The sequence below is a fragment of the Ictalurus punctatus genome, chromosome 25 (assembly GCF_001660625.3).
Source record: "Ictalurus punctatus breed USDA103 chromosome 25, Coco_2.0, whole genome shotgun sequence".
In the NCBI taxonomy this organism is placed as follows: Eukaryota; Metazoa; Chordata; class Actinopteri; order Siluriformes; family Ictaluridae; genus Ictalurus; species Ictalurus punctatus.
In genome coordinates, this window is record NC_030440.2 from 7,923,423 (window position 1) to 7,937,117 (window position 13,695).

Genomic DNA, 13,695 nt, shown 5'->3' on the forward strand with positions numbered 1-13,695 from the left:
GTTCCCCCGCGACCCTGTAGAAGGAGTAAGCGGTAGAAGATGGATGGATGGATGGATGGAATTTACATGTATACCCGAGTAAGCTTGGGATATACATGTAAGCTTGGGAGAGATGAAGCATTTATGGTCATGTCCCTCACTACAATAAAGAAAATCTCTCTTTGTAGGAAGCAATTGAGTTTATCATTGATCTAGAAGCATCCTTCATTAGCATCCTTACAAATGACAGACTTTGTTCGATTTCCAGGTCAGAGGGTAACGAATGTATAGGAGTGATAAGAGAGGAGTGTTTTCCTCCTCCCCCTCCATCCTGGTCATCACACTAGCTACACTCCTGTTGGTCACACCATGTGTCCTGCCAGATTCTTCACTTTTCTGTGGTCTTCTCTCTGCATTATTAATAGTCTAAGAAAATGAAAGGAGTGGAGTTGGAAATACACATAACTAGCCCCTCTAGATGTTTTTCTTCTCTTTTGCACTTGGCTTATTAGGATCCTCTCCTGAGGGAATGCAACACTCCCTGGAGCGCTGGATTTCTGTGTCAGATGCGGCCAGTGCAGACTTTGATCCCGGACTCAGCTAGATTTCAAAGAGACTTGAAAAGCAAGGTTTATTATTTGTTGATCAGTCAGAGAGGTACTTTGTCAGTCAGTTGGAGAGTAATGGTACAGGATATGTACTGCTGTACAAAAAATTTTTTATTTACATATATATATATATATATATATATATATATATATATATATATATATATATATATATATATATATATATATATAGTTTATGCTGTCTGTACTCCTTTTATAGTTAAAATACTACTAAAATACTATTGTTGTCCTGCCACAATAAAATATAAATAAAAAAACCAAAACAAACAAAAAAACACCCATTAGGAATGTCCGGATGAACAATGACTAATTGATAGTTAATAGTAGAAGCAAACAATATTAATATTAATATTCAAGCAAACAAGCCAGTTGGAGAGAGAGAGAGGAGGGGTTAGGAGATACCAGGAAAGAGCTTGGCTTTAATGATCTGTTTATGCATCCTTCTTCCTATTTATGTATCCAGCACCCATCTCTCTTCCAAAATAGTGCTTGCAAATAAAAGGCAAGAAAACAATTCTTTCTGTTTTTTGGCCAAGAATAAACTGTCTGTGATCTTTTTCACTTATGCGTGATATTTGTTTATATAGCACAAGACTTCACATTTTCATTTTTTAAAAATCGCACCGTTTAGCACTTCATGATGTAGCATTGTGTTTATGGTTGTTTGCATTTATTCATTATTTATTCATAACTCTTTTATATGAGGTCTTTGTAGATTAAAGTAATTCGTTGGTGAGGTTGCGTATTGTTTGTTTTTTCCTAAAGCCTGACGTCTGCTCAGTGTTTGTGTAATGAGATTTGGCATGGCTCTCTATCAGCTGTGTGGGATTTCACTGACGGGTTAAAACTTGCTTTGGCTTTGCTCCCACTGTGCCAGTGCTAATGTATTCAGCCCTACTGTGTGTAACAGAACATAAGCAGGCAGACTCCCACTTCACTAAAGCAGTTAAATCTCTGCTAAAGCACACAAATCCTGTTCATAAATCTTGTTTTACTTTTGTTTTATCAGTAACCTGGATTTTTATTAAGATTAAAAATTCCTCAAAGGTCAATCCTGAAACACTGACAAAAAAATTCCCTCCACATCTCCTTATGTTGATTCCTGAGGGAACAAGATACCCCAGTTTCTCAGTTTTGCAGCTTAGTCAGAGTTAACTAATGCAAATCCGTTTGTGTGTCTTTATTGTTTATGACAGTTCTGCGTCGACTCACATGCACACCAAATGTCACTGTGTTGTGGCTGAAATTGTAAACACATGCCTTCCTGCCTGAAATCTGTGAATTGTTTTTTCCATTTCAGTGGAAAATCACATGGGGCAGTTTGGGCTTGGCGGTTAAGGCTCTGGGTTACTGATCGGAAGGTCGGGGGTTCAAGCCCCAGCGCTGCCAAGCTGTCACTGTTGGGCCCTTGAGCAAGGCCCTTAACCCTCTCTGCTCCAGGGGCGCTGTATCATGGCTGACCCTGCGCTCTGACCCCAACTTCCTGACATGCTGGGGTATGCGAAGAATTGAATTTCACTGTGCATATGTATATGTGACCAATAAAGACTCATTATCACATGAAGTAAAATGAGAAATTTTGCTTACTTCTTGATGACTACCCCCCTTTTTCTGCTAACAGAACAGCCTCAATTCTTCATGCCATGGATTCCACAAGGTGTTCGAAACATTGCTTTGAGAACCTGGTCCATGTTGACATGACTGCATCACAAAATCATTGCAGATTTGTCAGCTGCACATGCTGTGTGTCTCCCATTCTACCACATCCCAATGGTGATCTATTAGATTCACATGTGGTAACTGAGGAGGCCATTGAAGTACACTGAGCTTGTTGTGATGAAACCAGTTTGAAATTTGTGCTTTATGAAATGGCATATAACCATGCTGGAAGTAGTGATTGTGGCCATAAAGGGATACACATGATCAGCAGCATAGTCAGATAGACTGTGGCATTCAAACAATGCTTGATTGGTATTAATGAGCACAATGTGTGCCAAGAAAATATTCCCCACAACACCAGTCTGAACTGGTCCATACAGTAGATTCATACAGTTGATGCCAAATACTATCTGACCTTACTATCTGCATGTCTCAATAGAAATCATCAGACCAAGAGATGTTTTTCCACTTTTCAACTGTCCACTTTTGGTGGGCATGTGCCCACTGTAGCCCCATGTAGACTCCTGTTCTTGGCCGACTGGAATCAAACCCAATGTGGACCGCTGCTATTGTAGCCCATCTGTCCCAAGGTTTGATGCTGAGTGGATAATTGCATAAATAAGCAGGTGTTCCTAATAAATTGACCAGTGCATGTAATGTCGAATGTCTGAATCTGAAATCCAGGACAATGTTTCCACTAAATTATTCAACAGGATTTGAATGGATATCGTTTAAAATTCCAAGAGAACTTCAGTTAGTTAGGTGGAGAAACTTTATTTGGAATTTTACCCTCCCCCTTGCTGTTTATGAAGTTTAGGACTGCATTACTGATGAAGATAAATAACAACTTGCCTCACGCATCATTACATGAAAGAAGAGTGAGAGAGGATGAGAAGGAGAGAGAATGAGCGAGATTAAGAGGGTGTCTTTGGCATTGCTATTTAGGTCGGATATCAGTAATAACGCAGGACGGTTATATATTGTGACCGAGAGAGCTAAGCCCTGGATTGATATACCAAATAGTTGACTCTTGCCTTTAGCGGTACATCAGTTTTTCACCCCTATTTTACAGAAAATAGTTTGTGTATCCTATCAAGTGTTCCAGAGGCCTTGGAGGGAAAACGCCCCACATCACCACAGTTCCTCCACCATAATTAATAGAGGAGTTCTTTTATGAATAACCACCCATGCTTTTATGGCATCTTGTTTTTTGTTGTATCATCTGACCATAGAACTCAATTTAAGTCAGATGTCTATGTCCAGCAAGAACTCCAGGTTCTTACATTTGTGGTTAGATGAAAGAAAAGGCTTTCTTCTTGCATCAATTCCAAATATTTTGTTGGCATGGAGGTGGCATCCAATCCCAGATTTTGAGACTGGGTGACCCCCGAATGCTACAGTTTTCCACAACCATACTCCTCGGAGAAGCTCCAACCACCCTCTTCACTGTGTGTATGGGCAATTTATACTTGCATCCTCTTCCAGACAGCCACATCATTACATTTTTTTTTCTCTAAAAATGATTATAATTTTCAGTCATATTTATATGTGTCACCTCATATTTATACTCCAGTGATGCAGGAAGCATCATAATTGATACATGTGGTTTAAAAATATATTTTCAATGAGATTTCAAAATAAAATTGTAAGATACATTTTTAATAAATATACATTAATTATAGGTTAGATTCTCTCATTTTCTCTCATTCATTTTTTAAGTACCCACAAGGCATTTTTTCATAGCCATTTCCTTTAGCCAAGTCTGACAATAATTTTGGAGTTGACTGAATGTTGACCAGAGTTTTCTTTGCTGATCATACCAGCATCTCAAAGACATAATCCTACTTTATATTTTAACTGCACTATAGTTGGATTTAAAAGACAGGAAGGTAGGTCAAAAGTATGTGGACACCTGACCAATCACACCCACATGTGCTTGTTGAACATCCCATTAAAGATTCAGTCCTCCTTTACTGTTATAATAGCCTCCACACTTCAGGGAAGGCTTTCCACTAGATTCTGGAGTGTGGTTGTGGGGATGTGTTCATTCAACCACAAAAACATTAGTGAGTTCAGGCACTGATGTCAGGCGAGGAGTCCTGGGGTGCAGTCAGCATTCTTTGAGGTTGAGTTCAGGGCTCTGTTCAGGACACTCGAGTTCTTTCACTCTAATCTTGGCAAATCATGTCTTCATAGACTTTATTTTGCACTGTGATGCTGGAACAGGTTTAGGCCTTTTAGTGCCACTGAAGGGAAATTGTAATGCTACAACATGCAAGTACATCTAATACAGTTGTGTAACAGGGAAATTAGTGATATGATGTTCATGAATGATTCATTCATTTTGAATGAATCTTTATTATGACTCAAGAACAATGAGTTGTCAGAGAGTGATTAGTTTCCGGATGAACAGACAGACAGACAGAGAGAAAGAGATTTTAATTATAGTCTCTGAAATGAATGAAAATGACTCGAAAAAATTTTCGTTCATTTCGCTGCACAAGATTCAAAGATCCGAGTCAGTAAAATGATCCAAATTTTCCATCACTAAGGGAAATCATATTTAAATTTTAATTAATTATTTAGTTTTTACAATGAGAGCTTGGAGCACTAAGAACATGGCTAGAGGAGCCAGAGGAAATGTTCCCAAGAAGATTACCAGCAAAGAAATGCACACCAGCACAGAGCAAGTTTGACTCAAGACTGAGCATTGAGTGAGTGGAAAGCTGTTTTTAAATAGACTCAGGCACAGGTGGTGATGATTCCCACTTTTATAATTAAGACCTTGCTCTCTGGCTCCCTCTGGTAACAGGAACCTGTCACCCAATATCTTTGGTTACTTTCTGCATCCCTCTATTGCTGGTACAATGCCGAACCAGCTGTCCCATGACTAATCGTGTGCGTCCAACTTTGTGGCAACAGTCTCGTTTTATGGGTGTGACAATCAGGTGTCCACAAACTTTTGCCCATGTAGTGTATAACTGGTAGGTGTCTAGTGAGCAATCTGAAAGAATATCTTCTGTGGATTATATTCTATGGATTAGAGCTACTCCCAAACACAAGGTTTCTTGTTGATATTGCATTCATCACATTGCAGAAACAATGGACAAGTGGACTTTGTATGTACATGCTTCAATATAATTTACATTCTTATATATCTTACATGATGAGTACAACAGGATTTAATGTGACTTTGTAATGAGGACGTGAATTGGATATGTATGATTTTTCACCAAGGATCTTGACCTTACACATTATTTCGGCATTTATTTAAAAGTAGCAGTTTTTTTAGCAGTAGTGATGAAGGACAGTTTGTCAAAGGCAAACAATCTTTTTATGTTTGCAAATCAATCAAATCTGCGTATACAGATATGTATGGGACACATACAGTGTCAGTGACACCCATCATGATTGGTAATCCTCATAATGAAGAAATTCTCAATTCTGTATTATTACTTGATCTTCTGGAATAAAGACAGACCTTCAGATAAGCCTCACATGTACACATAAACATCACTGTCTCTTTCAGAAGGATTTTCTTTACGCCTGTTATTAATTTTCTTCTTATGTACTAATTAATTACTAATTAATAAATGTTATTGCTTTTCTTTGTAGAATCTCCTACTGCACGGCTGATAAAACTCAGGATAAAGTCTTTGCCTACGTCTCACAGAGTGAGTTCAGTGAAACTCTGGAGTGCCATGCCTTCCTCTGCCAAAAGAAAAAAATTGTGAGTCTGTGTCGCAGATGAATGTAACTACAATTTGAGTGCAAAAGTTAATTACACCTTATTATAATTTATTGCCCCAATTATTATTTGTAAATTACCAGATAATGTATCATTATGTGTAAACACACCCACATGTACATGCAAATTACTTCTCTTTAATTGAGATATTGGCAAATTAGTGTGTTTTATATAAGAAACTGTACAACAATATTAGTATAAAATTGCCAAAGATATCCTATGTTAAGATATCAAAAATAAAAGAAAACAAAATATTACCAAAGTTAGTTATTTAATTTTATTTGAACTTCTTGTTGCACTGGATGTCTTGTAGATGAATTATCAAATTTTCCTCTTTTTTAAAAAAAAAAACAACAACAGAAAACTTGTCTATTCCATTTTATTAAAATATTTAATCGGGGGTTCGATTCCCACCGTGGCCCTATGTGTGCGGAGTTTGGATGTTCTCCCCGTGCTGTGGGGGTTGCCTCCAGGCACTCTGGTTTCCTCCCCCAGACCAAAGACATCCATGGTAGGCTGATTGGCATGTCTAAAGTGTCCGTAGTGTATGAATGGGTGTGTGAATGTGTATGTGATTGTGCCCTGCGATGGATTGGCACCCTGTCCAGGGTGTACCCCTGGGATAGGCTCCAGGTTTCCCCATGACCCTGAAGAAAGGATAAGCGGTATAGAAGATGGATGGATGGATTTTGTTAATAAGTTATGTAAATGAACATAAAAAGAATCACATTTATATTTACTGCTGTTTCTTTTCCCCTACCAACACTACTACTAGAGCTACAGAGGCAGTATACAGGAGTCAGTACTGAGTATTTATTATCAGGTGGACCGCTGATGCAACACAGTGTAGTGTGCTTCTCCTTGTGCTGTCCTCATGTGCTTATTTTCTCATACATTCTCATGCGACGAGGCTAATACTTCACCATGTTGTGTCTTCTGCAGGCCCAGGCAGTCACACTTACAGTAGCACAGGCTTTTAAAGTTGCCTTGGACTTCTGGGAAATTGCCCAAGAAGGTAAGGACTTGAAATGATTATTATTATTTATTTATTTTTTAATATTTGAACCTTTTTGACGTCATGGTCTCTGTTAGCACACTGAGATACAAAGCATGTAGAGTTTTGGGAATAAAAGTAAACATCTTTTTAATTAAGTTCTATGACGTATGTAACATGGTCCGTGATGCTTATGAATTCTGAACAATAGTGACCTTAGGCCTAATGTTTTCAAAATCTGTTCAGACAAAAGTAAGAAGGCTCGCACATGCTGTTCCTGTTCAGGCAGTGATCTTCATGTGGAAACACAACCTCACTCTGCTTCAGGTACTATAAATCTCCTGTTCATTATCCTATTCATGTTTCAGTTGGGAAATGGTCTATGAAATGTAATCAGTAACTTATTTATAATATGAGTCTTGGTGGAGGATTGGTTAGAAAGAGCAGTCTCATATTAATGGCGTCTGTGTATATATTTGTGTGTGTGTGTGTGTGTGTGTGTGTGTGTGTGTGTGTGTGTGTGTGTGTGGGACAGAGGCTGAAAAAACCCAGGCACTGATGGAGCACAAACTACAGAAGCCCTTCCACTCCTCTTCCATATATTCACCATCTCCATGCAGCAAGTCTGTCAGGAGACGGCCAGTTAAACAGGATTCCTGGGTATGACACTTTATAAGGAACACCTGTACCCATGCTCATTCATGCAATGGTCCAAATGGAAGGCTATGGTACTCACGTAAGCGCTTTTTACAACCATGGTGAGCAGAAAAGCATCTCAGAATACAAAACACATCGAACCTTGAGGCAGAATCTGATGCTAATGAATCTTGATTTCTGCTGTGACATGCAGATGGTAGGGTTAGAATTTGACATCAACAGCATGAATCTATGGACCCAACCTGCCATGTGTCAAAGGTCATGCTGCTGGTGGTATAATGGTGTGGGGAATGTTTTCTTGCCACACATTGGGCCCCTTAATAACCTCCAAATGTGAATGCCACAGCCAGGTTCCATGAACATAACAATGAGTTCAATGTACTTCACTGATCTCTCCACTCATAGATTTGAATCCAATAGAATACCACCTGAATGGGGTATAACATTTCTTCTTTTTGAGCCATTCCTTGGTGGATTTGTTGGTGTGCTTAGGATCATTATCCTGATTATCCTGTTGAAAGGTACACTTTTGATTCAACTTCAACTTACCTCACATTCCCTTCAAGCACTCTTTGATATGATGCAGAATTCATAGTTGAATCAATGAATGCAATCTGTCTAGTCCCTGAAGCAGTGAAGCAACCCCAAACCATAACATTTCCACCACCGTGCTTCAGTTGGTATGAGGTGCTTCTCCTGAAAAGCTGTTCTTGGTCTGCGACAAACATGTCTGCTGTTACTGTGGCCAAACAACTTTGATTCGTCTGTCCAGAGCAAATTATTCCAAAAGGCCTGGTCTTTGCCTATATGCTCATTGGGAAACTGTACTCGTGCAAAAGCTTTTTCCTGACACGCCTCCCATGCAGGTCAAATTTGTGCAATCTCTTTCTGATTGTAGAAGCATGCACTTTGACACCAACAGCTGCAAGACTTACTAACAGATCCTGTGATGAAATTTTGAGGTTCTTTGAACGTCTTTTTGAATCAGACGGTCTGCTCTTGGGCTGAATTTGTTGGGACGGCCAGTCCTGGACCAATTGGCAGTCATTTGAAAGCTGCACCATTTGTAGATTATTTTCCTTACAGTGGAATGACGTATTTTCAAATCATTTGGAGAGCTTTTTAAATCCCTTGCCAGACTCATAGGCATCCACAACATTTTTTCTGAAGTCCTTACAGAACTCTTTAGATCTTGGCATGATGACACCACACACCTCAATAGCAAAGGAAACAACAGACACTAGATATGTGAGAGGAATAAATAAGACCGGTTCCACCTGCACTCCCTAAGCAGGTTCTAATCACTGGCACCCAATCTTCAACACCTGTTTCTAATTTTATGGATTTGAAGGTGTGATAAATGTAGGGGTGTACTTATTTTTTCCATGTGAATGATCTGTTTTTTGTTCATTTAAATTGTGAAAATTACTACAAAATGTAAGTTTTGATAGTGTATCACCTTTATTAATAGGCACTGTTTCAAAGAGGATCAAACGTTTGCCTGTCCAAATATGTCAAAAAAGCCAACAATTAGCATGGGTTGTACTTATTTTTTTCACACTACTGTGTATATATATATATATATTACACATATGGGATCAAACATATAATGCTGCTGCTATAATTAACATTGTGAACAGTTTGTTATTAATATATATTTGCCATGACATACAGATGTACATCTGTACATATTGTACTTTGTTCTTTCCCATATTCAAATTCTTGCTGAAAACAATGGATGCGTTTTTGCAGGTTGGTTCCACCAGGTGGTGGTGACTCTCTGCATGTTATAGTTAAGGTTTTTCTGGAGTATGTATTTAAACCACTAGGTGGAGACCTGAACTACTCCGTTCTCAGATTATACATTCATTCATTTATTCATACTGAGACTCATTTTCAGAGGTGCCCTACATATTGAAATACTATTAGGGATTTAAAACCTACAGCATATTATTGGACCTGGAGGTGATGATTAATAATTCAGCATTATTTTAAAAAATAATCAATAAAAAAAAGTAATATTATTAGTATCTTTGAGGCTATTAGTAATTTTAGTAATATACTGCCTATCATTAAAAGAAAAACATTAAATAATTTTTTGCACAGGTCTTGGCAGTTTTAAAGGTATGCGGTTTAAAGGAACAATTTCCCGACTTGGAGAAATGTGAAAATTCATAAATTGTCTTTGAAAAAATATGGATATGTTATTGTGATGTGATTGTATTGCAAGTCCTCTAAATCATAAGCTTTAAAATTCATTGTCTAAAAACCAACACAGCCTCCCTAATGCACTACCACAGCCTCCCTAATGCACTAGCACAGCATCCCTAATGCATAATGCCATTTCATGTTTTCCCTTTTAACGATGAATAAAATGACCTTGTAAAACGAACAGAATAGACCATAGATATAATAGAATAGGACTGGTCCAAAATCGTGTAATTTAAAATTAAAAATCAAACCCCAAAATAATTAAAAACATGGATACTTGTGCTTAACAGACCTGTTAACTTATAAATAAATGATACTGTGATGTTTCGGTTAATTCTATTAATTATCTTCCATTTTATACAAAAATCAAGTTCCTCATGCGGGAATCTGCGGGGTTATCCAATCCTATGTCCAGGTACCATCTTAGTGATTTCTATATGAAGAAGGTTCTGTATGTTTTCATTTTCACTAGCATAACCTTGCTCACAAAAAAGAGAGAGGGCATTTGCCTCTGGATGTTTAGAGAGGAAAAACCCTCTTCCCTATAGAGACCAGAGTGATGCCTGGCCATTCTGTCACTTTTGATACAACAGTGCATTATGAAATGATGAATCGAAAGGTTTTACTATTGAGGGTCCGACCCTCTCATAAATAAATGAAGGGCAGACTGGCTTTAGACTCAAGCTGCAATATAATCACTCACCACGGAGTCCTTATACAAGATTACATTGATCAGCTACTTCAGCTGTACTCCCCGATAGACTCTCCTCTTGTTAATTGAATCTTTTTATGGTGATTGAATTCCCTTTATTGAAAGGACAGGAACTTGTTTACAATACAGCCTCAGTCTGTAAAACACGGCATGATGTGCATGTAACAGTTAAATCACAACGAGATCAGGCCATTCTTTATTGAGTATTGTGCTGTAGGTAGAACATATGATAGACATTTGCATTGCCATCAGAGCCTAGATATATCATTGATAGGAATTCTCAGAATTTCATTTCTTTTTTTAGGATGTGGAAGAAGAAGGCCTCAACACATTCTCAAGGTACGTCCATTAAGTCTTCTTCCCAGTATTAGGAAGAGTTGTCTATACAAGTATTGTACAAACTTTAATGGTTATCCATATATGAATGGTAGGAATATATTCATTGGTTTGAAATATTAATGCAATTGATGTACATTTTGTTTAGAAGAATAACATAATATGAAAAAGAGTGCATGCACTGATTAGTTCTCTTGATCACGTCCAGTGCTGTAAGGCTTGAAAGAATTTTGCGTACGACTGCAAAGGCTAATCCCAAAGCTTATTATTATCGACCACACGTTTAAGCTTGAGAGCATTCCAAGTGCAACACAGTTCACAAATTCACACTGTACAACTGTGATATTCAGAATGTTTAATGCGGCATATATGAGCGGTGTCTTTTTTTTCTCCCGAGGGAAAGTGATATGTCACTCTAAACACTTTTTTTTTTAAAAATAATATGCCGCATAAACAGGCTTACAGCTTACCTGGGTCATGTGCAGTTATTTTCTTGCTTAGTATCAAGGAATGATGGGCCATATTGTCTTATTTTCTCCCTTAACTGGTGAGAGAGAGAGAGAGAGCAAGAGATTTAAAGCATCAGACATGAAGAATGTCTCAGTTTATTTGAGCATACCAATGCAAATCATCAGTAGCTTTGAATGAAAAAATATATGGTGTGGGTTTGACAATATTTCAGGTTCTCTCAATAATTTCTTGTTGCAAGTGTAGTTTGTCTTTGGCATATGAAGAGAAGGAGCGTGAAGGCTCTAAAATTCGATGAACCTTTTTGCAGTTCGTCCGTGAATGTGAGTGTAAGCAAAATAGCAAAAGCCCATTTCCTTTTCTGATGGTTGCCATTACCATTGTGCACACCCAACAGGCAACATGGTAATTCCCCCATCTGGAAAAATCAATACTTTTAGGATAACTTAAACAGCACACATTCTTTAATAGCACTTTCCAAACTCTTGGAGTCAGACATTTTGTAAAGTGCTGTATTGTATTCTTTGTTTTATAACAACACTGCATGATATGAAGTAGGCGCATGATGTCAATAAACTGATAGACTGATGATGCCACATTAATTTATGCCCTTTCAGTTATGAAGCTGCTACATTACCATGATAATATAACAGATGTCTTTTCGTGACTCCTTAAAAACAGCTCCTGTATGCAGTCATTTAAACATGAGAAATCTTTGCATCTCCTAAATGGTTTTCAGAGGTTTCTTCATAGAGCAGTTTTAGTGAAGTGCCTCATGTCAGGACTCATATCCTTACATACTGCACCTGCCAGCACTAATATACTTACCTAATTCTAACTTTTCCCCATTGCAGTGGTGAATAAGATGCTAATCGTAGAGTTAGAGTTAGAGTTTGAGAACCCCTATAGGGCAAAAAGAATAAATCCTACAAACACAATAAGAGCAAAGTGGTTCTGCTAAAATTGGGCTACAGTGTGTTTCAACAGTTTGCATAACCTTGTGCCTTGGGCACAAGTGGGGGAAATAAGTATGAGTATGATAGCATCCGCTTTTTTTCAGTAAATTTATTTCCAATCAGGCTATTCACATGAAATTTTCTCCAGACATCAGTGTTAACTGTATAAATCCACACATATAAAGAAATCCAAACATTAGAGTCGATAAATTAAGTTATGTGTAATAAAGCGGAATGACACAGGAAAAAAGTATTGAACACACTAAGTGAAACTTTATTTAATACTTAGTGGAGAAGTCTCTGTTTGTAATGACAGCTCCAAGATGCTTCCTGTATGAAGAAATTAATTGGCCGCAAGTCTGATTTACAGGTGTGATTTTGGCTCGTTCTTCTAAATATATTGTCTTTAAATCTTGTTTAATTGGATTCAAATCAGGTGATTGACTGGGCCATTCTAACACCTTGATTTTTTTTCTCTGAACCCAATTGAGAGTTTCCTTTGCTGTATGATTTGGATCGTTGTCCTGCTGGAAGGTCCACCCACGTCTCATCTTCATCTTCCTGGTGGATGGCAGCAGATTCTTCTCAATAATCTCCCGGTAAAGGGCTCCATTCAATTAAATGAAGTCTGCCAGTACCATGTGATGAAAAACAGCCCCACATCATGATGCTTCCACCTCCAAACTTCACTGTAGGTATACTGTTTTTAGGGCTATGTGCAGTGTCATTTCTTCTCCAAACATGGTGTATAGTATGACATCCAAAAAGTTAATTTTTGCTCGCATCTGACCAGACTACATTCTCCCAGTATTTCATCAGCTTGTCCAAATGAGCTGTAGCAAACTTTAAACAAGCTTCAACATGCCTTTTCTTTAGTAATGGAATCTTGTGGGGTGAGCATGAGCAGTGGAGTGCATTGCCTATTGTTTTCTCTGTGACGATGGCACATGCTGCCTCCAAGTGTTTCTGGAGCTCTTTCTGAGTGGTCCTTGGCTCTTCGGCTCTTCTTCTGACTTCCTGGTCAGAAATCTTCCAAGGAGCTCCCGTGCATGGCCGGTTGATGATGTTGCTTCCACTTGTGGATAATGGCCCCAATGGCGCTTACTGGAGGATTCAGAAGTTTTGAAATACGTCTGTATCTGATTCCATCAATATGTTTTGCAACAATAAGGTTGTGAAGGTCTTAGGAGAGCTCTTTGCTTTTACCCATCATTAGATGTTTCTTGTGTGACACCTTGGTAACGAAAAGCCTTTTTACAGACCATCAATTTACTAAGCCAGCTGATATTAATTTGCACAGATAGGGGGTATAATTACTTACGGATTTCAGCTGGTTCCTTGCCTCA

The 13,695-nt window shown here is 38.2% G+C and overlaps 1 protein-coding gene across 2 annotated transcripts in view; it reads left to right on the top strand.

The window, feature by feature from the left end:
* The window catches only part of si:dkey-71h2.2 (low density lipoprotein receptor adapter protein 1-B), a 33,046-nt gene that overhangs the window by 15,284 nt on the left and 4,067 nt on the right, over positions 1-13,695 (top strand). For both annotated transcript variants that reach the window (XM_017455545.3, XM_017455546.3), the window contains exons 4-8: positions 5,883-5,997; positions 6,958-7,030; positions 7,256-7,336; positions 7,545-7,669; positions 10,894-10,928. In XM_017455545.3, coding sequence (XP_017311034.1) covers positions 5,883-5,997; positions 6,958-7,030; positions 7,256-7,336; positions 7,545-7,669; positions 10,894-10,928 — 429 coding nt within the window. The remainder of the gene's footprint in view (positions 1-5,882; positions 5,998-6,957; positions 7,031-7,255; positions 7,337-7,544; positions 7,670-10,893; positions 10,929-13,695) is intronic.